The following is a 24,867-nucleotide window of genomic DNA, read 5'->3' as shown; positions in this document are numbered from 1 at the left end:
ATGCTGTCTGGCTACACTTTCTCCTACCACCACTTTGCAGTCACTAATCTCTCTCAGATTGCCTCGTCTACATAGAATGTAGTCTACCTGCGTACTCCTACCTCCACTCTTATATGTAACTATGTTCCTCCCTCTTCTGGAAATAGGTGTTAACTACAGCCATTTCCATCCTCTTAGCAAAGTCCACCACCATCTGTCCTGTGTGGAGTTCACACTGATGATTCGTATGTTTAAATTTGGCATGTTTTTACGCCGGATGCCCTTCCTGGCGCAACCCTCTTTATTTATCCGGGCTTGGGACCGGCACACAAGTCACTGGTTTGCAACCCCTGTGGCTAGACCAGTAAATTTTTGTTAAACTCAAATATTGACACTGGATTTTTGAGGCCGATACAAATATTTGAGTTAAAAAATGCTGACAATATATTGGGCTCTCTTATGGCCAATTTGTTTGCTTGTGTAGTTTCACTGTGTGTTTTGGGTTGACATTGTTGGTGTGAGAGCGAGTGTTCTGCTTTCTAATTGATTTTCGTGTCACAGCGTGATTGGCTAGTGGCAGGGAAGGTGGCTGCATTTGCTTGGACCGACTGTCAGCATTCCCATTAAGAAAGCTGGGTTCCAGCAGTACGGGGGCAGCTCTGACAGTGGCGCCGTCTTCTGTCCTCGGCCTTCAAACCTGTGCTCGTGCCCTATCATGTGACAGTGCTAATTTCTTTGTATGTAGGGTGTACATAGTAATTGTGGTGTTTTGTCTTGTAAATGATCACAGAATCGCTAAGGATGGACTGCCATTAAATTTGGACTTGTTTTCTCCCTTTTTCTGATGAATGTTTTTTGTTCTTTTTGTTTCACATAATTCAGAGTTTAGTCAGCACCTTTTAAAGGTAGAGGGTATCCTGAGGTATCTTTCTTCATTTTGCATTATCTCACTTGGTTCACTTATTTTTGAAGTAATAAATCTTTCACGCGGAAAGAAGCTAAATTCCTTAAGTTGCACTCCAACACCCTCTAGACAGGAGCGTAACAGGCTCTAATTGTAAATGCACCTACAATGTCTGAAAAAAGAGAAACAAACCAGGATAAAATTTATCAATAAAATGTGTCAAATCATGTTCATAACCCAAAAGAGTACTCTATAATATAGTAGAACTTTTTTTAGGCTGCATTTTGTTAATTTGCAGGACTTATTTTTCTTTTGTAACATCCATATTTTTTATGTATTTTGATTAGAATCACTATAAATTATGCTAATTTAAATTCCAGTGGCATTTATTGTTACCTTACTATTAGTGTGCTTTAAAGTGTATTTCCAACAATAAAATATCCTACTCAGAACTTTTTTTAGTCACAACCTTTTAACAAACAATTTTAAGGGGTTGTTAATGAAAATGCCTGACTGAGCTGTCTTATACAGTATGTAAAAAAAAATCATCTATCAATAAAGATAAAAAAAAAACAAGAAGGAGGGAAAGAAAGAAAAAATAAAAAGAAGTGAACAAGAAACAATTAATAAAATTGTTTCACTAGTTAATCTGCTCGGTCATCCAATCACATCCCCTACCTGATGGGCTCTGAAGCTTTCTGCAGAGGTGTAGCTTTTCCCACACTCTGGGCAAGTGAATGGCTTCTCCTCTGTGTGACTAAAGTGATGCTTCTTCAAGTGACTGAGCTGGTAGAACCTTTTACCACAGCTGGAACATCTGTACCGCCTCTCTCTGTTCTCTGGATGCCATGCAGGTGTCACCCCAGCAGCACTTGTTGCTGCGACAGCCTCAGGGTGTACTGTCCTCATAGAAAGCACCTTCTCTGGAACAGACACGGCACTCGCAGAGGAGCCCTGCCTTTGTCCCTCTGTGTGTTGGAGTGGGTCAGAGCGGGCAGGGGGTCTTTTCATCCGGCTGGTCAGACAGTGAACCTGTCGTGGTTTACCAGCCAGGCGGGAGCTGCTGCGGACAGCTGGGGGTTCAGAGAGGCCTCGAGATTGTGTCCCAGCAGCCTCAACACCACCTGTACTATCTGTGTGTCCACCTCCTGTGGTGATGTTATTTATGTGTGTTGTGTCTGACTGTGTGCCAGTGCGGGTATCTTGCTGCCTGTCACTGTCTGGACTCGGCTCAGAAAGGATTTTCTCAAGTCCCTTCCTCCTGCGTGTGACTCGATGACTCCGCTTGATGTATCTGCAGGTGTTTCTGTGTCCTTCCTCCTCGTCATCCTCCTTGTGTTTGGCATCTGTGTCCTCTTCTTGAATGACTGATATGTTGGTAATTATGGCCTCTGGGTCTTTGATATGTTCCAAGTCGCAATCTGTCCAGTAAAAAAATTTAAAAAAAAATGTTGAGTGAAGCAGTGTGAAAAGGTTAGCAGAGCAGCAGAAAAAGAATCTGCAACAATTCTAATAATTAGTTAATCATTAATCAGTCATTTATCATGAAAAATTCCAAATCAACTTCTAAAATGTTGTTTTTGGTTTGTTTAATTGAAAACAGAATATTTCTAGACTGTGGACTGTTGAAGAAAACATCACCTCAGGTTGTGATGGACATTTTTATGTGTCATTTTATTAATCATTATTAAATAATTAAATGATGAATAATGAAAATAATAATTTGTTGCATTCCTACAAAACTGGGGGGAGAAGTATCACAAAGACACTTTGTGGCACCACAGAGATGCATGCTCTCTAGTTTTGCACCATATGACAGTTTTATGCCAACAACAGCAGCTGTAGGTGCATCTTTAACAGATTGCACATGCTCACACAAATCACACAACAGTTTCAGGCAAAAAACACTTTTTAGGTTTGACTACAATATATTTGTATTATATTATTTGAAAACAATTAAAGTTGCATGAAAATAAACTATATTGTGCGAGAGCCTCTGTACTGTAAACAGTTTCTACAGTATACTTCCCCTTAGGTATCACTGCTCATATTATATTCAGTACTTCATTCATGGTTCTGAGGATGTTGCTTCTAATTAACAACTCTGCCTCTTTCACATTAACAGAGAGGAAAACCTGGACTTAACTGAGCCACTTGACAACCGGCTTCGTGGTACCAGTTATCCGGAACGGCCAATGTTGGGCTCCGTAAAGCCAGATAACCCCAGGTTTGCCAGAAAACTCCTCTGGGTACTCTGAGTCACATTACAGTTAACAAGAACATGATATACTGCAATATTATTAGTCCTCGTACTTGTTCTAATAAAAGTGGTATTGGTGCATCCTTAATTTATATTCATATGTGTAAAGGATTTTTAATAGGTTTACCATGTTAATGATGTGTTTTTCTACTGGAAGGATTTCTGGCTGATTACATTCTATATGATTGTCTGTTTCATTATTCTTTTATCAACTTTAAAGCATTTATCTACTTGTTATGATATTTCTTTCCCATATTCCAGCTTTAATTTTTCTCCCTGAAACTAGATATTTGCTACTATAACACTGTAACCCTCCCCACAGGGCTCAATTGCTTCTTATCGTATTGTCTTTCATTTAGAATTCATAATTGTTTTGCAGATGTTTTCTTAATTTATAGGCTCAGTCTGGTCAAATAAGCACTCTACAGCAGCAAGAGGTTACTAAGATATCCACAGCATAGCCACTGACAGTTTGATGATGCTTGGTATTTGCTTCATGAGGGTCCTGAAAGAGCCACCAGTCACAACACAAATACTCCACATATCATAAGTAAAAAAGATTAGCAGAGCTGGAGAGCATGTAATTCCTGTATAACCTAGGTGCTTTCATGATTTTCTTTTAATTTAATTGGTGTATCTTATGTTCACCAGAAATGATTCACCCTCTAATTATCTATCTCCCACTTTTATCTCCAGTTTCAGTGCATTTCAGCTGAGCAGGGAGGGAGATTTTGGCTCACAAAGCTGTCACCCAAAACTAACTGATGTCAGTAGTGTTAAATAATATCGACGTGGACCTTCTGCTTCACTGGGCTCATCAGTGAAGTCAGTGCTCATCATTTCCTGACACCTCTGTGTTTATATACAGTCTGTTTCATTTAACTATTACTGAGGCTTTAAATATAGCACTGAGTGGTAACTGAGGTTTTCTTGGGTCTTGTTGAAAATGTGGCCAAAAGGTAAATCCACTGAGTTCCACTGGAGCTAAACGTCCCTCTAGCTCCTCCAGGTGGATAGTAGGAATAACTATGAAGTGGACTGAAGCACCAACCAGTCTGTTTCATTATTCAGGAGCACTTCACTGTACTTACTTATAGTATAAAAAGGGTTTATACATCGTTCCACAATTTTCTTTATTTTGATTGTTGTCAACAAATCCCACAAACAGACCAAACCAATAATGAATTTATGCTACTAACAAGTGTATCCACAGCCTGCTGTGCTTATTCTTCTGTGCTATTGTTGTCAACAAACAATTAAAAACAGAAGTGAGCCACACTATTGCACTAAAGAGTGTTAAATGCTAAATACGGGGACTTGGAGTAAAATCCTTACTCATAAATAATGCATAACCACACATTTAGATTGCCAGACTGTGAGAAGGGGTAGACAACCAGGGGCTAAATTAACACTCATTTAATTATTACATTGTCTCATTATCATTTTCATATCCATCTGTTTTGTATACTAACAGAGTCAAATGACTGTGTAATGTAGCACTTGTAGTGATGAAGCCATAGAGCAAGATCACCTCACGCTACAGTTCACCCCAACAATACAGTATATTTTTTTGTTTATCTCAGATTTTTACTACTGTTTTGGTTCAGTCTCACCTGGCCAATAAACTGATTCTGATCTGATTCTGATTCTGAGATGAAGTGAACTTTAACCCTTAATTGATGACAAACTGACCTTTGCGGGCTTGAAGCACAGCGTTAATTCTCATAGATGAAATCGCCAAGCCTGTGGTGAAGCACAGCCAACACCGTGATCTCATGTTCACATTTTAATAAAAATCCATCCAGAGTTTGGATTTTTAAGTGCATCTTTTAGAGATGATTTAGATAGTTAGTAAACTAGATGACAGATTTTGACACCAAAAGGCTGCAAAACAAACCCAGTCTAACCCAGTCCCACACCTTTGTGGAGGCAACACAATAATATTTTCCCTTGACTTAAGTGAAACCACAAACTGACTGAACTTATCCTTTAGGCTTATGTATCAGTGACCTTCATTGTGTCTGTACTTTAAATCACCCTTGTGTAGTAATCGCTGTTGTTACCTTTGTTTTGTGCAGGAGAGTCATCCTGTGCATCAGGTCTATCTGTTCTCCAGGTTTTTCCCACGATACCATCATACAACAGCAGCTCTGATCCTGGCTGGATGACCTGACGCACACGCAGATATACCTCCGCACACTCACCCACACACACCCCGCTACATGCACACTGCACTGCCACATTCTCCTGGGCTCTGCTTTGTGCCTGACAGGCAAAGCTGGGGGAGGAAAAAAAGTACAAATGCATTAAGATTTTAAACTAAACCTAAATGTGTAGACAACTGCACTAAATGCTTACTTGTATCTTATCAGTATTCTGTGTAATGTGTTAGTACTGAACTGAATGGGGTTGTAACATGAGAACGATGCAACTGTATAAAAAAAAAGAACATAAAAGACACTTTAAGTTCATATAATGCATGTGAGGTCAAATATAAAGGTATGAGCTACATGATTATAAGAATAGTTAGCACTTTATTTGGGGAGATGACGTGAAAGCAACTGTTCCCTGTGGCCCATCACAGGAGACTTGCTGCCAGAATGTGCTGGTGTAATTTGTTCCGGTTTCACTCTCTGGAGCAGAAAACTAGGCCAGTGTTTAAATAGGGGCACAACACAGTACACAGCTTGGAGCAGGCGACAAAGCTGGCAGCAGAAGAAAGTGCAACCACACACAAAGCACAATGCTGACTTAACAGTAAGGGCTGTTAAAATAAAGATGTTACAAAGGCCGTAACATTCCTGTCCATACTCTCCCCACCCTATGCCATGTTAGCTCTACCTAGTAGCTAGCATCCCAGCTACTGATAGGCTATGGGGATATACTGCTGTCCAGCCCAGTCTGCTTCATGAAAACTCAATATGCATATTTACAACTCAATGTTACAGTTTTTAGTTCTCCAGTTTTCATTTTTCTTTGGTGAGACATCAGAGGCCTGTCTCCATCTAGATGGAGGTAAATGCTGGACACTGAAAACACTACGAACAACAACAGAAATAAGTTCAGGAAAATACTGTTATATCTCTGAGAAATACGACAGGGTGCATTTTATAAATAAATTAGAATGCTGTCAATAAACAAAAATGTCTCTGAATGTCACTTTCGGCTTTTCCCATTTAGGGGTCGCCACAGCGAATCGTCACACTAACCACTCGCATGTTGAAGTTCAGCACGTGTTTTACACCGGATGCCCTTCCTGACGCAACCCTGACTCAAACCCGGGCAAGTGTGTTCAAATACAGATTCACCAAACTCTTTCAGCTGCACAACTTGTCATAAATTGCTCATGTCAGCCTGATGATTACCAACTCTCAGGCACACGTTTCTGAGATTTGATCATTAGCACAATCATTGCCCCCAAACTACTGCATAAGGCCAGCCATTCAGCTCCATTTGTGGTCTCACAAAACTGCTACCAAAGAGTAAAAAGAAAAAGTTCACATCACAGAGCTTCAGGTCATGCTGTCAGAAACCAGCTTACCTGCGTACCTGCTACTTAAAAACAAATCAGTTCATACAAATGGTTCTTAAGTGATCTCTAAGGATCAGATAAAGAGGCAACAAAGGCCCACTTGGTCTGGTGTGAAGCAGTGTGTCACCTTACTTGATCCAGGGATCTTTTTGCAGTAGAGCTTCTTTATGTGCCGCTCTCTCTGTCAGTGCCTACAAAACACAACATCAGGTTTTACATTAAAACATTTATCATAATGCTGCCTAAATCATGAGACATTCACTGGTAAAAAAAATATTGTCAAGTGCCTGAATACAATATGTGTCTTTATATTAATATTCATAATAGCGACAATGACGGTCCACACTTGGTACATACTGTAGTTAAAATAAATTGGGTAGACAGTGCAATGAATTTCTTTGCAGCACTATTGTAATTATTTTTTGATCTGTGAAGCTGCTCTTTCTCCTCATGTGTCCTGCTGTAGAATACTTGGTAGAAACAACAGTGACTGATTCTTTAGCTTCCCACAGAGTAGGCACTTCATTAAGCAGAAAGGCTTGTGTTTAATCTGCTCCTGGTGCCTGTAAATGAGACAAAATGGTTTCCAACAAAAGACGTTGCTCCTCCTGGCAAATGTAAAATTATTCTGAAGGATGTCAAGCTTGACTCGACAGTGAGATGTCTTTGCATCGGTCAGACAGGGTGGATTCAGGTCTGGGACTTAAATCTGCTGGACTGATACTTGGCTGTTGCCTTCTAAATGGTGAATTTAGTCATTTTTGCAGTGTCTCTGCCTCGTCTATATTAAGGATAAATGTAACTACTGAAACACCGTTTTATTTTTACTCCCTGATAAGTACAAATACTTAAAAATAAGAAAATAAACAAACACAGTACATTAAGCATTAAAGGGAAAAACTCCATGTCGGTTAAAACTAAATTATGTTAAAAAGTACATGCGCTGAATAGAGTGCCAGCAGCATCATACTAAAGAAAGAAGTGGAAACTATGAGTTTACAGGAAGAAAGAAAGAAAGAGTTTACAAGACAGACCTGAAAAATGGTAATGAAGCTTTGGTGTAAACACTGAGGCAATGTGCAAGACAGTTTAACATGGTGATGCTTGTAGACATGCTACAGGATTTACGGATGGCGGTGGATCTATTGGTCCACTGCTGTGATCCCCACTGATATGTCTCAACTATTAAATAGAACTGCCAGGTGTGTACAGTCAAACCTGCTGAATTTGGTGATCTTTTACTCCAGGATCAACATCAGGCCAACATGTGTGGTTTTGAGTGATATGTCTCAACAACTGTTGGAGGAATTGCAATGAATTTTCCTTCAGACATTCATGTTTCCTCAAGATGAACTGTAATAACTTAGGTGATCCTACTGTTTTCCTTTAGCACCATCATCAGGTCACAGTTTCAGTTTGTCTAGCAACAGTTTGTTTATTCTCGTCATCCTTAGCTGTACTTTGTGTTTCATTCTAAATACCCAATATTTGCATCCTTTCACATTAAACCTAAATGATGACCACAGTAAACATTAGATCTACTAAACATCAGTCTGTTAGCCATTTCTCTGTGGGCACATTGCTATGTTTGTAGTAAAAACTGTTTACAAATCTGTCATAGGATCAGTCCTTAATGGTAAGGGTAAAATCATTGGTGTGCAGTAGTCTTCTTTTTCAGACATTTTACCAGCAAATCACATACGAATCTAAACACATCTTAGCAAATTCAGAGCATTGTCTGAAATTTCACGAAACTGCATAGTCAGAGATCGGATATGAATTGGATCTAGAACCACAAAAGGAAGCGGCCCAGATCTGATTTGTTTAAATCCAATTTGATTTGTTCAAAGATCACATCTGAGCCACCTGGACAAATTTTTTAAAAAAGCAGGCAATGTGAATATAGCCTTTAACTAAGATTAAGAAAAACACTGGTATTACTAATATACACTATATTGCCAAAAGTATTCATTCACCCATCCAAATCATTGAATTCAGGTGTTCCAATCACTTCCATGGTTACAGGTGTCAATCAATCACCTAGGCATGCAGACCGCTTCTACAAACATTTGTGAATGAATGGGTCACTGTCAGGAGCTCAGTGAACTCCACGTGGTACTGTGATAGGATGCCACCTGTGCAATAAGTCTAGTCGTGAAATTTCCCCGCTACTAAATATTCCACAGTCAACTGTTAGTGGTATTATAACAAAGTGGAAGTGATTGGGATGACAGCAACTCAGCCACGAAGTGGTAGGCCACGTAAAATCACAGAGCAGGGACAGTGGATGCTGAGATGCATAGTGTGGCCTTCAGATTAGCTCAAAAACAGTGCGTAGAGAGCTTCATGGAATGGGGTTCCATGGTCGAGCAGCTGTATCCAAGCCTTACATCACCAAGTGAAATGCAAAGCGTCGGATGCAGTGGTGTAAAGCACGCCACCACTGGACTCTAGAGCAGTGGAGACGTGTTCTCTGGAGAGATTAATCATACTTCTCTGTTTGGCAGTCCGATTGATGAGTCTGGGTTTGGCGGCTGCCAGGAGAACGGTACCTGTCTGACTGCACTGTACCAAGTGTAAAGTTTGGTGGAGGAGGAGCTGGGCTTGGGCCCTTAGTTCCAGTGAAAGGAACCCTTAATGCTTCAGCATACCAAGACATTTTGGACAATTTCATGCTCCCAACATTGTGGGAACAGTTTGGGGATGGCCCATTCCTGTTCCAACATGACTGTGCACCAGTGCACAAAGCAAGGTCCATGAAGACACAGATGAGTGGGTTTGGTGTGGAAGAACTTGACTGGCCTGGACAGAGTCCTGACCTCAAACCGATAGAACACCTTTGGGATGAATTAAAGTGGAGACTGCAATCCAGGCCTTCTTGTCCTACATCAGTGCCTGACCTCACAAATGCGCTTCTGGAAGAATGGTCAAAAATTCCCATTAACACACTCCTAAACCTTGTGGACAGCCTTCCCAGAAGAGTTGAAGCTGTTATAGCTGCAGCGGGCGAGCCAACATCATATTAAACCCTATGGATTAAGAATTGGTTGTTACTCAAGTTCATCTGCATGTGAAGGCAGATGAGCGAATACTTTTGGCAATATAGTGTATGTGCAATTTTGATATACTTGAGTGTCCCAATAAGTCTTATGTGAGCCAGCATGTAAGATACCAATGTTTATGCCTGAGCTTTTCCAATTGTGATATGTCTACATCTTCTGTGGGGAAAAAAAATCAGTTTTAGCACTTTTCAATTTATATGCACAAGATACAAAATATCTAACATTTAGAATTCCAAATTAAGTAAAATCAAAACTGAGTTAATTTATGAATGAAAAAAATCAAAATTGCAATCAAAATGAACAAAAATGACATTAATCTTAAAGGTTGCAGTTTGGCCCGTTTGCATCCTATGAATCAGTACTCTTCTTTTTAAAAATTTGCAATCAGTTTACCTTTTCTGCCTCTGCGCTGTTGGTCTGTCCTTTCTGGAACTTCATCATGAGTTCATCTTCTTGGCTGTGATTCATCAGGTCCCTGTGATATTTCCATGCCCATTCTGTGTCCCCCTCTCTCCCTAGAAGCGAACCAGCCTCCAGCGAACGACCCACCCACCACAGCCCCAGCTTGCCCTCACAGAGCCGTGAAGGCCCTATAGCAAAACCGCAGGGAAGCAATGTGGAAAGCAATGAGGCAAGAGCAGATGGGATGGGAGGAGCAAGAGTTGCCATCAACCTGTTCATAAAAACAAACATCAGGTTACAGGCAGAAATAAGGCCAAATATGATGGAGTTACTCTGATATTGTGCTGCACATACTCTATTTGCCACAAGGTCTGAGACTCACCTAAAAGCCTTGTATTTTGATTTTCTTCATATACTACACATTTTTAGTCTGCCATTGTATTCTGTTAGACAGAGGTGCTGGCAGAAGTACTCAGAGCTTTTACTTAATTACAAGCAAACACTCTGTTTAAATTAAAAGCCCTGTGAAAGTACAAATGCATTAAAATGTACATAAAGTACCAAAAGTATTCATTATGTGGATTGGCTATTTAGCAAGTGGAATAAAGAGTACAGCATTTGTCTCTGAAATAGAGTTGAGTATAAGCAGCAGAAGAAAACTGGCAGAACTGTGTAAGTACCTCAAAACATGAGTACAATACTTCAATAAATGTACTTAGGCACTTTCCACCATTGTTGCAGTCTCAATGTCTTATGGAGGTATTACTTAAAAGTTAATGGTCAAAATGAGTAGAGGAAAAATAAGGGTTTCAGTGCAACAGCAATGAAACTGTATAATTTCAGTTTCTTCACTATCAAGTTGACATAAATAATTCTGATTTTTTTTCCAATGAAGATAAGCAAGATGAAGTGCAAAACACACTTATTCACAGCAAACATTTTGACCTGTCACATCAGGATTTATGAGTGCTTTCCTTTAGGCTGACCAGGTACAGAGTTCTAGTACTGTGCATGGTGGTTAACCTACATTTCATACTGTGACACTTCAATAAAATCATTTATGTTATTAATTGGACTCATACATTTCCTGTTATGCAAAGTCAAACTGTCTGTTGTGAAAAAAAGGCCTGTTGTTCTTGAATCGCAAAAAGAGCTACAAGCATGGTGAATCAACCCAGCCTAATCTCCACAGTCTGACAAACTTACTAACGCAGGGCAAATGCATCTCTGGCCAACAACAATCGCCACAACCGCGCAAGCACGTTAGCTTTGGAACAGTTTGGGACTTCAGTAGATTTACTTAAACAGAGGGATATCCCTATTTACTGAGCTGTGGACTTTGATCTTCTTCTCTTGATTAATTGCCAATTTAAGGCCTGTGATTTATGATTTCAAAAGCTTAACTGTAAGCGTTGTTGTCGATGTTTTCCAACACCCAACTTTTAACGTGATGTTACCACTGTAGTGGTAGTTAATTAACAAATGTTTGTGCCACAAACCATTTTATCTAGCAATGTAATAAAGAAAGCAACCATGTACATATCTGGGATGTAACCTTACTATCTACTATCATACCAGTTTGTTTATTCCGATGTAAACTCGGGGTAAGCCATCGTTATCCAGCCATAACGGATGTCCCTGTAGTTTACGGTCCGACCGGAAAAAAGACGCATTGATTTGGTTCCGTTAGCAGTCAAAAATCTGAAAACAGCTGGCAAAGGTGGGTTACTTCTTAATGAAACACCAATTGCGCTTTAATTAATCCAGCGTTAATTTAACCATAATTGTGGCTGGGAAAAAATATTTAAAAGGCTTTCCAGGTCACATAGCAACCATCCAACAGAAGCTATCCTAGTGTGATTGAATGGTGTCCAGCCAATCACACTAGGGATGACTGCATTTTAAGGTAATATTGAAAGTCCCATGCAGTAGTATCCAATGAGATTAGCCACACACACTAGGATGTAAAGAGACAAATGTCTAAATATTACAATAATAGATAATCACCTTTATTTGGCCAAGTATGTTTTAATCACACTCTTGATCTTGTTCTGACATATGGCATCGAAACTGAACACTTAATAGTTTTTCCTCAAAACCCTCTTCTGTCTGACCATTTTCTAATAACTTTTGAATTTCCATTAATGGATTATACTCTATGTAGGAAACAATTCCACTACAGCAGATGTCTATCTGACAATGCTGTTACCAAGTTTCAGAAAATAATTCCATCTTTATCTACTTCAGTGCCGTTTGCCTACACAGTGGAAGGAGGCCACCTTAACTTTACTCCCACACAAGTCGATAATGTTGTTAATGCAGGTAGCCCTGGCCCTGGAGCTCTGCGACCTGATCAGTGTTTGATTGTTTGTTTTGTCTTGTTACTTTTCTTCTTTTGTCTCTCCTCTATCCACTCACCCCAACTGGTCAAGGCAGAAGGCCGCCCACCAAGAGCCGAGGTCTGTCAGAGGTTTCCTCCGTTAAAGGGAGTTTTTTCTCTCCACTGTCGCCAAGTGCTTGCTCAAGGGGGATTTGTTGGGTTTTGCCTATGTAATAATATTGATAACAGTACCTTACTTTGTAAAGTGTCCTGAGATGACATTTGTTGTGATTTGGCGCTATACAAATAAAATTTGATTTGATTTGATTTGATATGTTACACACACAATGAGTTTGTTTCCAGTACAGAACCAAGGCAACCATCTGCAGCGCCAACTCACACCAATGGCTCTAACCATCGGGGCCAACTTGGGAGTTCAGTGTCTTGCCCAAGGACACTTCGACTTGCGGACTGCAGGCACCGTGATGTGAATCTCCAACCCTCTGGTTGGGAAAAAACTGCTCTACCCACTGAACCACAGTCACCATGTGTATTTCCACTATTGGCCACTATGGGGAAATTTCTGGATAGATGAATATTTGACTTATTTTTCATTCTTTTGTTAGCATAATGCAAATAGGGATATTTGTTGTATTCACACGAAAAACAAGAGGACTCACTACGAGACATCAAATAACTGAAGGAAACAGTAGCTATCCATCAGAGACCAGCCTTATATGTACACATTGAGAGCCTCTGTATCAGAGTCAAATTCCTCATGTGTCCAACACACCTGGCCAATAAAGCTGATTCTGATTCTGACAGTATTTCTAAAATAAGGTTTTATCATTAAGATTTTTTTTTATTCTGGCCAGTCCTTCTATGTAGCAATAGTACTTTAACAATACATAATAGAATATTCCAGTTAGTAAAATGAGCTGTAGAGACACACTCATCAGAGGTGAAGACAAAGTCGATCAGCCAAGCACAAGACCTTCAGCAACTGGAGAAGATGGCCTGTGACCTCTCCAAAAGCTAGAATAATAGTAAAGGAATTAATATGAGCTAAAATACCAGACAAAAAATATATATATTTGGATTACCTGCTAAGAACCCGCCAAATTCATAAACCTACCACTCAGAGCATTTCATTACTGGGAATGGCCAGTTTCATGTAGGAGCCTCACTCCTGCAGCGTTTCTACAGACCAGCCTGCAGGGGGAGACAGACACTTATGTATGTAGTCTGACAAAGCTAGAGGATGAACAGTGTGGTCCAAAACAATCTGTCAAAAATATTTTCATGCCGTTTACTCCTTTTTCACACAAATGTCAGATTAGTCATTTTAAGGTTCCAGATGAAGTGAAAATGTGTGACATTTGTATATGGAGCCAGATGATCCAGAGAGCCCACAAGGTGGTGCTGAGGCAGGACCAGCAGCATAAACAGTAGAGGAGGAGCTCTATCACAGGATTCTTGTTCTGCATAGAGGCCTAGCTCTGGCTGTCATGCTATTCATCCTGGCTGCTGGAATCATTATTAACCTAACTATCTCCAACTTGGTTACAGGAACATGAATCTGTTGTATTCAGTTCTGTAAATGTTAGCCACAGGTGCTCAGTATGATGCAAATGTTTGCATTGCAGGGTGCAATGAATACAGCAGCTGGCATCTTGCTTTTTTGCAAACAGATTCAACTGAAATACACCTTTTTTTTATATAATCAAATAACTTATTAAAAACAAGCTTAAGAAATAATTATCACTTGTACACACATCAGCATGATAATATCAATTGAAAACCACAGAAGTGACCTCTGGGAAAATTGTATTTGATTTGTACTTTAGGTTTTTAGTGTGGCTCATGTCCCATCATTTAACACAGAGAAGGTGGGATGTATGACTAATACTGCAGTTAGCCACCAGGGGGCGAGTTACTGTGGTTTCACTTTTGTTAGGTCTTAGCCTGTACATGGTTTTTACAGTCAATGTTTTTTTCACAGCCACGTTCTGTCAAAGACAATAAGGCAATTAAACATAAAAAAACCACTGTGGATATCTTGGACTCTTACTGTAAGTTCAATTTAACCCATTTGGGACCAGAGCAGCAGAGAAGATTTGATCAGGAGTATATGTAGGAGTGATCCAATACATAGTAGAGTTGGTCTCTGGCAAGGGCACAAGGAAGTGCACATTTGCTCCCACAGCCAGAAGTGCAAGCATAGTCAAAGGATGTGAAGAACCAAATAGATGGATATAAATGTCATTTGATAACAAGAGGAGACAAGCTATGAAAGAAATTTTGATTTTCTGTTACATGTTTAAAGCTCAGCAGATGACTTACATTTTTGTTACTTGCTGTCTGGGCAGCAGCGTTCTTACCTGCAGCATCTGACAGGGCAGCTGTGCCTAATATAATGTGAGCATTTTTCTGAGCTTATTTCACAGGCTGCCAACAAACAGTTACAAAAAACAACTTCCAATTTCCTATATTCTGCTATTAACAAATTACACTTCAAAGCACAGTTTTCCTCTATAAGTGAATCTGTTGAAATTCATTTCCACTATGTACCTCTTCTGTCATACTCTCCCAGTTTAGATGGAAGATGGTGGTGATATAGAAGCTGGATTATAAACTGACCCAAACAAGCAGTCCTAGCCAGAAACCTGCAAAAAAAAGACCAGATTAGTCACTTCAGTGTACACCTGCTCTTTGGAAATGAGTTCTCAGTTCAGTGTCAGTTCCCTAAAATTCTCAACCCTGCAACAACAATTAAAAACACACTTGAGTACTGTATGAGCAGTCGATGAAGAAAGACGACGTCTAAATTGGGAATGGAGCTTACAAGTTATGTGGTTGTTCTTCCTGCGAGTTAAATCCTTCATTAAATGATAATTAAGCCTCTAAAGAGTTGGCTAGATTACGTTTCAACATTAATGATAATTTATGCTCACTTTGCGAAAATAATATTGAAAAACATACCATGTATTTTTCTCATGTTATATTACGTACACATTCTGGCTTGATATTGATAAATAGATAAAGAAACAAATTCAAGCACTGCCAGACCTTATCTCCAGAGATGACATAACCTTTGGTATGGTAATGAAAAACAATGTAATTCTGATTCTAGCTAAATTCTTCATACATAAAAATAGAATTCTAAAAGCACCCCCCAAATTAATTATTTTCATGAATGAATTTAAAATGTATCTAAAATCTTTAAGATTAATGTGTGTGTGTGTGTGTGTGTGTGTGTGTGGTTAGTCTGCATGTTAGCCCTGCGATGGACTGGTGACCAATCCAGGATTGGCTCCAGCCCCCCGTGACCCTGTTTGGGACTACGTGGTATAGCGGATGGATGGATGGATGGTCCAAAAGGGTTTGAAGGACCTTGTATGACCATCACTAGATGGCAGGTTGAACAGCTGGCCCTGGTCTCAACAACACCGAACTGAACACACTCAAAACAGTGGTCAAAAATTTTAACCCAAGTTCTGCCAGCTCAGGAAGTTCAATTTGTTTCAAGAGCTGCTGATACAATTCTACAGAGGAATCATTGAGTCTGTTCTCTGCACATCCATCTCTGTCTGGTTTGGCTCAGCAACCAAACAGGACAGGAACAGACTCCAGCAGTCAGGACTGCAGAAAAGATCATTGGTGCACTTCATAGAGGACCTGTACACCTCATGGGTCAAAAGGAAGACAGAGAGGAATTCTGCTGACCAATTACATACTGGACACACACTGTTTAAACTCCTCAACGGTTCAAACTCCTAAACGGTGCTACACACATTCCTTGTGAAGACTTTACATTTACTTACACACACATATACTGTATGTATGTATATATATGTATATATGTATATGTATATATGTATGTATGTATGTATAGTGCCTTGCGAAAGTATACTTCATTGTCATTACTAAGAACCACCACCAGAGGGAGACGCTAGCAAATCAACCAAGAGAAACGCTGCAGGTTGACTCAAACTCGTCTCTGTGATATTCGTGACACAAAATGTTCCAGGCAAATACTGGATGAAGCATAGTAATATGGGTTATATACACAGCTTTTTGTAACCGGATGGCGTTTGTTGCTCTACCCTTGAGCAAGGCATTCAATCCACAGCTCAATCAAATCTTTCTGTTGGATAGCTCAGGGGTCTAAGTTTATAAATGTGAAGGAGAAATCCAAGGAGATTTTTAAGATATAATTTTAGTTATAAATAATGCGTTTACGTCCAGTGTCCTGTATATTATTGTACTTTTTAACTGTATTACATTTAGAAAATAATACAACGTTTCGTGTCGAAAATCAGCCTGTGGAAGGTGTAATGAAAGAATTTGCTGATGCCTTCATCCCTGTCTGAAGTATAAGCAGGTGCTAACCGCAAAATTATAATTGGATACAGAAATGTGATGTTTAGGTGATAGAGCGCATAACCCTGCTTCAAGAATATTGAGGTCATGTATTTTATCGTTATAATGGCTATTTACGTATATGAGAGTTAATGTTAGGCCTTTGCATTAATCAGAGTATGCATGTGTGTTTAGCATGCGTTTAAAAGCTTATGCGTCTCACGGCAAAATAGAGCCGGACTGAGTGTCAGCAATTCCTTCGTCTACTCCTGCAACTGCATAATGACGCGTGAGTGTTGTTTGACATGGGAAGATACAGGGACGCCTGCGTTAAGTGGTTTTGGTTACAACAAAGCAGCGCGTCGGAATTTCGGCTCCTGTCATTGGCTCAGTGAAGGCAGCATCTCAGTCACTGCCCGGTTGGCTGGCTGACTCGTCTTTCAACAGCCAAACCGCCTTAGCGGCACTGAGAGCGGAATGGCAACGGCGAGGAGACGGGGGGAGAAGGTGTGGTGAGGAGGAGACAGTTTAACTGGACCAGAGAAGCAGCAGCAGCAGCAGCAGCAGCATCCTCACTGTCTGAAGAAACGCGCCGTGTGGTACGTCGACCAGTCTGCGCTCACACTGATAAAACGATGCTCCAGCGCGCCGCACTGTCGCTGCAGCTGACCAGGTGTTGGACCAAAGAACAGGGACGGCGTTGACGTGACAGGGGAGAAACTTGTATGTATGTGTTGTGTGCCCTTCTCCCTGGTCCCGTACGCAGACGACCGAGAAGATGCTAAGCCGACTGATGAGCAGCAGCATCAGGAGTCTGGACAGGGAATGCAACTGCACCGTGAGGCTGCTGGACGACTCGGAGTACACCTGCACGATTCAGGTCAGTGGGTACCAACATTTCCTGTTTCTCAGTTAACCTTGTTGTTGAGGGCGTGCAGCTGACACGCGCGGGCCAGTGATTAGTACACTGACGTTTCACGGCACATTAAATCACATCCAAAAACTGTGTGATTAAAGCATCTATCTAGACTCTATGAAATTTCTTGAGATATTTGTTGCTGTGCGTTGTGGTTAGGCGTCTGTTATCACTGGGCTGCAGATGGTTTTTGTCAGAGACGTTACCTGTAGACATCCCACCATGATGCATGTGGTGCGTGCACTGCCTAGCAAATTTCAAGGGTTGTCAGATAGCACTGTTTCCCAAAAATGACTGATGTTTAAAAACCAAGCAGGATCTTTGTATAAGCACGTAATTTGAATGTATTATGAAACTAAGCTGGATAATTTTGATTTCAGTGGATATGTGAGAGGGGCAGAGGCACAAGAGGCTTTGGTCAGTAACCAGGGAAAGTTCAATCCTGTTTGGTTTCCAGATATTCTAAGCAGAGGGTGGAGATCTCTCAGTTTGTGTTAACAAAGTAGATGTTTGCCCTTCAGTCTGACCCTGAGTTTGACAGAAATACACTCTTTGCAGTGATGATAGTAATTTACCTCCAATATTGTTTATATATATTCCTTTATGCTGTATCTGAAACAACCTTAGTGAGGGAGTATCCAGATTTAAAATGCTCTAAATCTACAGTGCTGCAGCAAACCTTAGTGATCCTAGTACTTTTGTGGTCTCTAATGGTCTGAGATTGAACAGGGGCAATCAAGAGTTCCTTCAGCCCAGCGTAACTTGTTTTGTATTCATCTGGTAGAAATAATTATCTGAAATAGCACAAAACACATACAAGACAGTTTCTCTGCTTTGCATTGGCCTAAATCTTTTGCATCACTGAAAACAGTCAAAGTAGTCATAGTTTAAGTTCTGTAGTTTAAATGCACTTCCCCAATTCTGTGGCCCCTCAATGAATCTAACCTCATATATTCTCACTTTCCAGTTATGGTTTTTGTTTCAGCTGGGAGTCCATCATTGTTTTTTATTTGTCGCTGATACTGTGGCAGAAAAGAAGTTATTCTACTTCAGGGTCACTTCTGTGCCTGTAGTTCTATTGATGCCTTACAGTAGAATTTATTGCAGAATTTATTTATTTATTTATCTGTTCACTGTAGACCAGTGTGCTTTACTCCTCTGAAGTGTTCTGGTAATACCAGTTAATTCTACACGTTTCATTTGTCATTCAGTCAGTTCAGTCAGTCACTCACTCACTCAGTCTCTTGACAGATTTCTCTTTATTTATTTTTCACCGACTTGTCTCAGAAATCAATTGTTATATTGGGATGAATGAAGGCAAGACATGACTAGGGTCAGTAAACAGACTGTGTGTTTGTAAGTGAGAGAGCAGAGGAGTAAGAGTGAGCAATTAATGTGAATTACCTCCTTTGTAAATAAAGCGTGTGTGTATGTGTGTGTGTGTGTGTGTGTGTATGTGTATGTGTATGTCCCTGTAATGTGTGTATCGTCTCCTCTGGTCCTTTGAGTTGCCAGAGCTGCGTTTGATGCGTATTACTTGAAGGGATTCCACTGCTGGTGAATTAGCGATGACAGCACACAAAGACCGTCACCACCTGCTCATTTCTAGGCTCTGACGGCAAAAGCCTTTCAGCATCTAACTACTTAAAGTGGCAGTGCTCAGGGGAGAGATGAAATGGTGATTTTATGTCAGCCCACTGGCTCTTCTCTGCTAGTCTTCATCCTGTCACTAAGTAAATAATAAATATCCTCAACAAGTGGGAGGTGTGTGATTGTTTTTCATGAGATTTCATACCTATAATTATGGTTGGATGTAACATGGGAGTATGCAGACAAATGGTTGTGACTTTCAGGCCATGTTTGGAGCTTTTCACCAGCTTCAACCTGAGAAAAATGAAACAGCTTTTACTTGATGGAACCTTTGTCCAACTTCCCAACATAACTTAGTGTGTTACAACTGAAATGCTATGTAGGTTTTTGCCTTCTGATCGATCTGGAGACATGGTGTGTCTAATGTTTTTTGAAGAGATGTGTTTACCAAAGTACAGCCAACACTTTCCCCCCCTGTCTTGATTCAGCTTATTTGTCAGGATATGCTGATCTCATCCTTTTAGCAGATGAGAGAACACGGCAGGACAGAATGCTAAACTTCTAGCGCAGCTTCTATCAGTGGAGATTAGCTCTCTACTTCCCACCATGGGAAATAATGAAATCAACCATTATTTCACACTATAGGGCTCCTGATGAAGCACAACTGGCCTAAAGGGAAACATAAATAGCATCATCAGTTTTATCAGCCATCAATTGTTCACAACAACAACATCACCATTTATTTTCTGGCATATGTGAGCATGGTATTTAGTGAGCTATATTAAGTTTTTCATAAAATGTCCATAAAGCCAAATAAACACTGAAGAACAGGCCATTTTTATCTGCTTAAATGACATTACAGTGAGCTAAGTGGAGGATGATGACAGCGTTGGCTCACTGGAAATGGAATGGCTGCTCTACTTCCACACCTTGGAGATCTGGCCCAGAATAAAAGGTCCTCAGGAGGGTCAACAATGGTCACACTCTCCATTTAGCTCAATTAGCCTACACCTTGACCTGCTGCTGTTGCTATGAAATCACATCATAGGGGAATGATCAGAATCATGATCATGCCTAGATTATTAGATTGAGCTATATGTACCTAATACATTGCCATTTGACTGTTTTGGGCAGTTTTAGAAATCAGTCAGACTGGATTTACCTAATGCCTTTATCCACTTTACACTTCGCCTAATAACGTATCAGTGAGAAACACTGTTGCACTGGAGGACATGTTCCTCTGTTACACTGGACATTTAGTTTAGCCATGTAATCCGGCGCTGAAACTATCCTATAGTACGTTGTCATTCTAAAATCTGCAGAAACAATGAGACAGTGTTTGTGTGTTCATGATAAAGGGATAAATTAGCTTGAGGGTTTTAGTCTGTGTGTTTCTTCTCTGCTTTCAAAATAACTATTTATGCCGTTTTATTATTTTTGTCCTGGAAACTGCTTACATTAAACATAGAATTGTGATTAGCCTACCGAGTACTTTTGCAGACTATCTCTTAATTTCAAATTCATGTCGCTGTAATTAAGGAGACACACAAATATAGGGGCTATTTAGATCTGTTTTCATTGGCAGTTGCACCTTGGGTGGTTTCATATCGTGGAGTGAGCAGTGTCTCATTAGGTAACACAGAAGAGCAGAACAAACACTCACTGTCTCACATTCAGCTCAGTTCAATTTAATGAGATTATTGTAGGAACATAGAACCTATGCAGTTGAATTCATAATTCATTACCTGAACTACATTTGGGGAAATACTGAGCAGTCCTAATGTAGTAGAAGGTCATTTGACTTTTACAACCAGTCTAAGATTCACAAATGTTCATGCATCACTCACTCATAGCTCTTCATCAGAAGATGGAAGACAACAAGCAGTCTGGCAGGTATTTTTAGAGGCAGATACCATAGGCCATTTGTTCTAAATTAATATTCCTGTCATGAACCAAAAGATGTATATCAGAGATTGAAAGCAAAATGAATACTAGAATAGGACATGCAGTGAGATGTACCTCATCAGCGCAAGTAAGTGGTTTAGTCACCTGGCATCAGCTCAGATCCTGTGTAGTCCACTAATGAAATTAGGATCGCTCTTTTGAAGCCAAGTGCAGAACTTGGAAGGAGCTCCTCTCATTCTGTGTTGTGAATGCATTGTTGAAATAGGTTCCCTGCTAAAATCGGAATAGAGGTTGTAAATATACACTGCTCAAAAAAAAAAAAATTGAAGGAACACTTGATCATCACTGTATAACAGCAAGCCAGTTCAACTTCAGGAACATCAATCTGTCCATTCGGGAAGCACAAGTGATTGTGAATCATTTTCACCTGCTTTGGTGCAAATGAAAGTGATGACAGGTGCAATGGGGAGGCAAAAGCAAGACAACTCCCAGAAAGGGAATGAGTTTGCATGTGGTAGCCACAGACAAACCTTCTCTCCTCATCCTTCCTGACTGATTCTTCTCAGGTTTTGTGTTTTGCTACTGTCCTTGTCACTGCTGGTAGCATGAGGTAGTCCAGTTACTCCAAGACGGCACATCCATACATGCAGTCGCAAGAAGGTTTGTGTCTCCCACCACAGTCTCAAGAGCATCGTGCAGATACTAGGAGACCGGTCATTACACCAGGACAGCTGGACCGGGCCATAGAAGGACCACAACCCAGCAGCAGGACTGGTATTTGCTCCTTTGTGCATGGAGGAAGAGGAGGAGCACTGCGAAGGCCCTACAAAATGACCTCCAGCAGCTACTGTTGTGCATGTTTCTGACCAAACTGTTAGAAGCAGACTCCATGAGCATGGCATGAGGGCCCGATGCCCTCTAGTACGACCTGTGCTCACAGCCCAGCACCATGCAGCTTGACTGGCATTCGCCAGAAAATACTAGAGTTGGCAGGTCTGACATTGGTGCCTCGTTATCTTCCCAGATGAGAGCAGGTTCACACTGTGCACATGCAACAGATGTAAAAGGGTCTGGAAACACTGTGGTGAATGTTATACTGCCTGTAACATCACTGAGCATGACCAGTTTGGTGGTGAGCCAGTGACAGTTTGGGGAGGCATATCTTTGGAGGACTACACAGACCCCCAGGTCTGAGATCCCCCAGGACACCCTCCGCTGACTCATCAGGAGAATGCCCAAGCATTGTCAGGAGTGCATACAGACACGCAGGGGCCATACACACTTCTGAGTGACATTATTAGTTGATGACATTCACATAACTTGGATGAGCCAGTGATTTCACTTTTTCCACCTTGATTTTCAGTGATTTTTGAATACAGCCCTCCATGATTGATCATTGTGGTTTCCATTGTCTGTTGTTACAATGTACATTAGTAAAGGCTTTCAGTTTGAATAATTTGTTCATCAAGAGCCAATGTATGATATGTGTTCCCTTAGTTTTTTTGAGCAGTGTATTTTGCTTTTAGGCCTGGGAGGGACTGTTCTTCTGCTTATGCTGATTCACCTCAGAGCACCCATACTAAAATAATAATAATGGCTTATCTTGCCCTTAAACCAGAGCATATATTAAATTATTTATGGCTTGTTTTAGAAAGAAGAGAAACGAGATGAACTTAGAAAGTGCTTATTCCAGCTAAGTGTCACATTGTTGTTCTTTACTGAGGCTGACACTTAGAGACTATATATGGGCCTTACATGCTGAACTAACTATCCATGACTTATCCTTGATATATTACTGTACAGTACACTTCAGACATTTTCACGGAGGATTTTAAAATGCTAAAACTGGGTTTTATGGGTTTAAGGGGGCATCTCGGTGCCTGCAGTCCACATGTTGAAGTGTCCATGGGTAAGACACTGAACCCCCAGGTTGCCCGTGATGGCGGCGCATATGCACACAGTGGCCCGGGGCCCCTCGGCTCCAAACTAAATTTCATTGTACATGTTACAATAAAATAAAGCTTCTCTTCTTCTTCATCATTGTGAGTGCTGGAAAGGCTTCTGACTGTAGCCCTTTTCAGAGATGCACTGGAACCCTGAAAGTCTCTAGAAATTATCTGGGGGAGCTGTATGTGAGAACGCAAATGTCCAGGTCAGTCAACCTGGACCTTAAGCAGACTTTACTCGCCCAGCTCTCTTGTACAAAGTCAGCGTAATGTCTGAGTGAGCTGGAGTGAGTCTGTGTATAGTCTAGAGTACTCACGTGGATCTAGTGGGCATGTTGATGACATTCTGTCATGTGACCAGTGCAAAACCAGAAGAATAAAAACATCTAATGGTGAGGAAAAACTGTCACTTTTCTTAAAATATCCCCTAACCGCTGAAACGTCTTCTGTGTTGCCTAATGAGCAGCTCAGCCAGAGTGAAGTTGATGTAATGCTGCCATTAATTGGTATCGCTTGATGACTTTTACCAGTATGTGTAGAGTACTAGAGGGTGGTATTGGACTGGTATCCGATTCTGGTATCAGCATTGGTGCATCCCTAGTGAGTAGGCTTATTTCAGTCTGCATGGGACATTCACTGAGGGCTATATTCAGGGCATTTAGTAATCACTCATTTCAATGTAAAATGCAAAGCTAACCATGTGACTTGTTCATGCTTCTAAAGCTAGCTGAGATGCTGCAGTCTCGTAAACTGTTAGCTTTGACCAATATGTTATTATGCAAATCTTGCTTTTAGGTATAATGGCATTAAGGGGAAACTGATCTACCTTGGCGGACGTTTTCTCTCTGAGTGCTGTCAAGTTGTATATTGGATGCTTTGGGTCTGTGATTAATCAAATAAAATATTTGTTTTAAAATTTAAAATAACCAACTTTTGGGCAAATGTTACAGCATTTTAATGATTACAGTAAATGTATAATCAGTCAAAATAATAATTATTATCAAAGGGATAATCAATATCTTTGGGAAGCAGCCAGCCCAAACACTGAGATCTGATGCAGACAGTGAACAACCACCCAACCTGAGGCTTGGGCTGTACAGTCTGCACACATGTTTGAATCTTGTTCCAGCCAAGGCATGCATGGGATGCTTTCACTCAGCAACTGCTGTCAAAATGTCTTTGATCAGGTCTCTTCATCTTAGCTCCAGCTGATCTGCTCAGTATAATTCTGCTTGGACTTGGAAGCTCCCAGGTACAGGCTAAAAGAGCCAAATGGGAAATGCTGCAATATGTACTGTCTGTATTTTTAGACTTCTTAACAAGAGAGACTGTTGTTAGCCTCTCACACCACAGCTACAGGCGTTACACGTAGCACCTTGAACTCTGTGAACAGTGGTGCTATGAAGAAGGCCACAGTCAATCAGCCTTCTCTGATAAAGGGTTAGCACATACAGTGTTCAGCATATACTGGATAGACAAATTTCATAAATCACAAGGTGGCTCAGAAGCATGGGATTCAGGGGGCTTTTTTCCCATAATAATCCAAAGACTGGGAATGCTGGTCCTCTAAATAGATTTATTTCTAATTGGTAAAGGCTTAATATAGAATAAAAGTAGGATTGGCTATAGACACAGCTCCAGCTTGTTAGCCTCACTGCCAGCTATGTGCTGCCCTTCTGAAATCTTTGA

The 24,867-nt window shown here is 40.6% G+C and overlaps 2 protein-coding genes across 4 annotated transcripts in view; one reads left to right on the top strand and one right to left on the bottom strand.

Moving 5' to 3' along the window:
* Nucleotides 1–11,888, bottom strand: part of znf408 (zinc finger protein 408) — a 22,098-nt gene extending 10,210 nt beyond the window's left edge. For 2 of the 3 annotated variants that reach the window (XR_002276564.1, XM_020619910.1), the window contains exons 1-6: nucleotides 11,715–11,888; nucleotides 10,131–10,410; nucleotides 6,808–6,866; nucleotides 5,207–5,421; nucleotides 4,836–4,886; nucleotides 1,562–2,304 (exon numbers count right to left, since the gene is read on the bottom strand). Coding sequence is in view for 2 of the 3 variants with exons in the window: in XM_020619910.1 (XP_020475566.1) it covers nucleotides 1,562–2,304; nucleotides 4,836–4,886; nucleotides 5,207–5,421; nucleotides 6,808–6,866; nucleotides 10,131–10,406 (1,344 nt within the window). In the remaining variant the exon portion in view is untranslated. The remainder of the gene's footprint in view (nucleotides 1–1,561; nucleotides 2,305–4,835; nucleotides 4,887–5,206; nucleotides 5,422–6,807; nucleotides 6,867–10,130; nucleotides 10,411–11,714) is intronic. The other variant, XM_020619911.1, reaches the window with a different exon arrangement.
* A 5,354-nt stretch (nucleotides 11,889–17,242) lies between these two features.
* The window catches only part of frmd5b (FERM domain containing 5b), a 75,819-nt gene continuing 68,194 nt past the window's right edge, over nucleotides 17,243–24,867 (top strand). Inside the window, exon 1 of the mRNA XM_020619928.1 lies at nucleotides 17,243–17,701. Coding sequence (XP_020475584.1) covers nucleotides 17,600–17,701 — 102 coding nt within the window. The 5' untranslated portion in view covers nucleotides 17,243–17,599. The remainder of the gene's footprint in view (nucleotides 17,702–24,867) is intronic.

This window comes from Monopterus albus, unplaced genomic scaffold, assembly GCF_001952655.1.
Source record: "Monopterus albus unplaced genomic scaffold, M_albus_1.0 scaffold228.1, whole genome shotgun sequence".
Lineage (NCBI taxonomy): Eukaryota > Metazoa > Chordata > Actinopteri > Synbranchiformes > Synbranchidae > Monopterus > Monopterus albus.
Note: the sequence above shows the minus strand (reverse complement) of the source record. Positions and strands in the feature narration are given on the sequence as shown.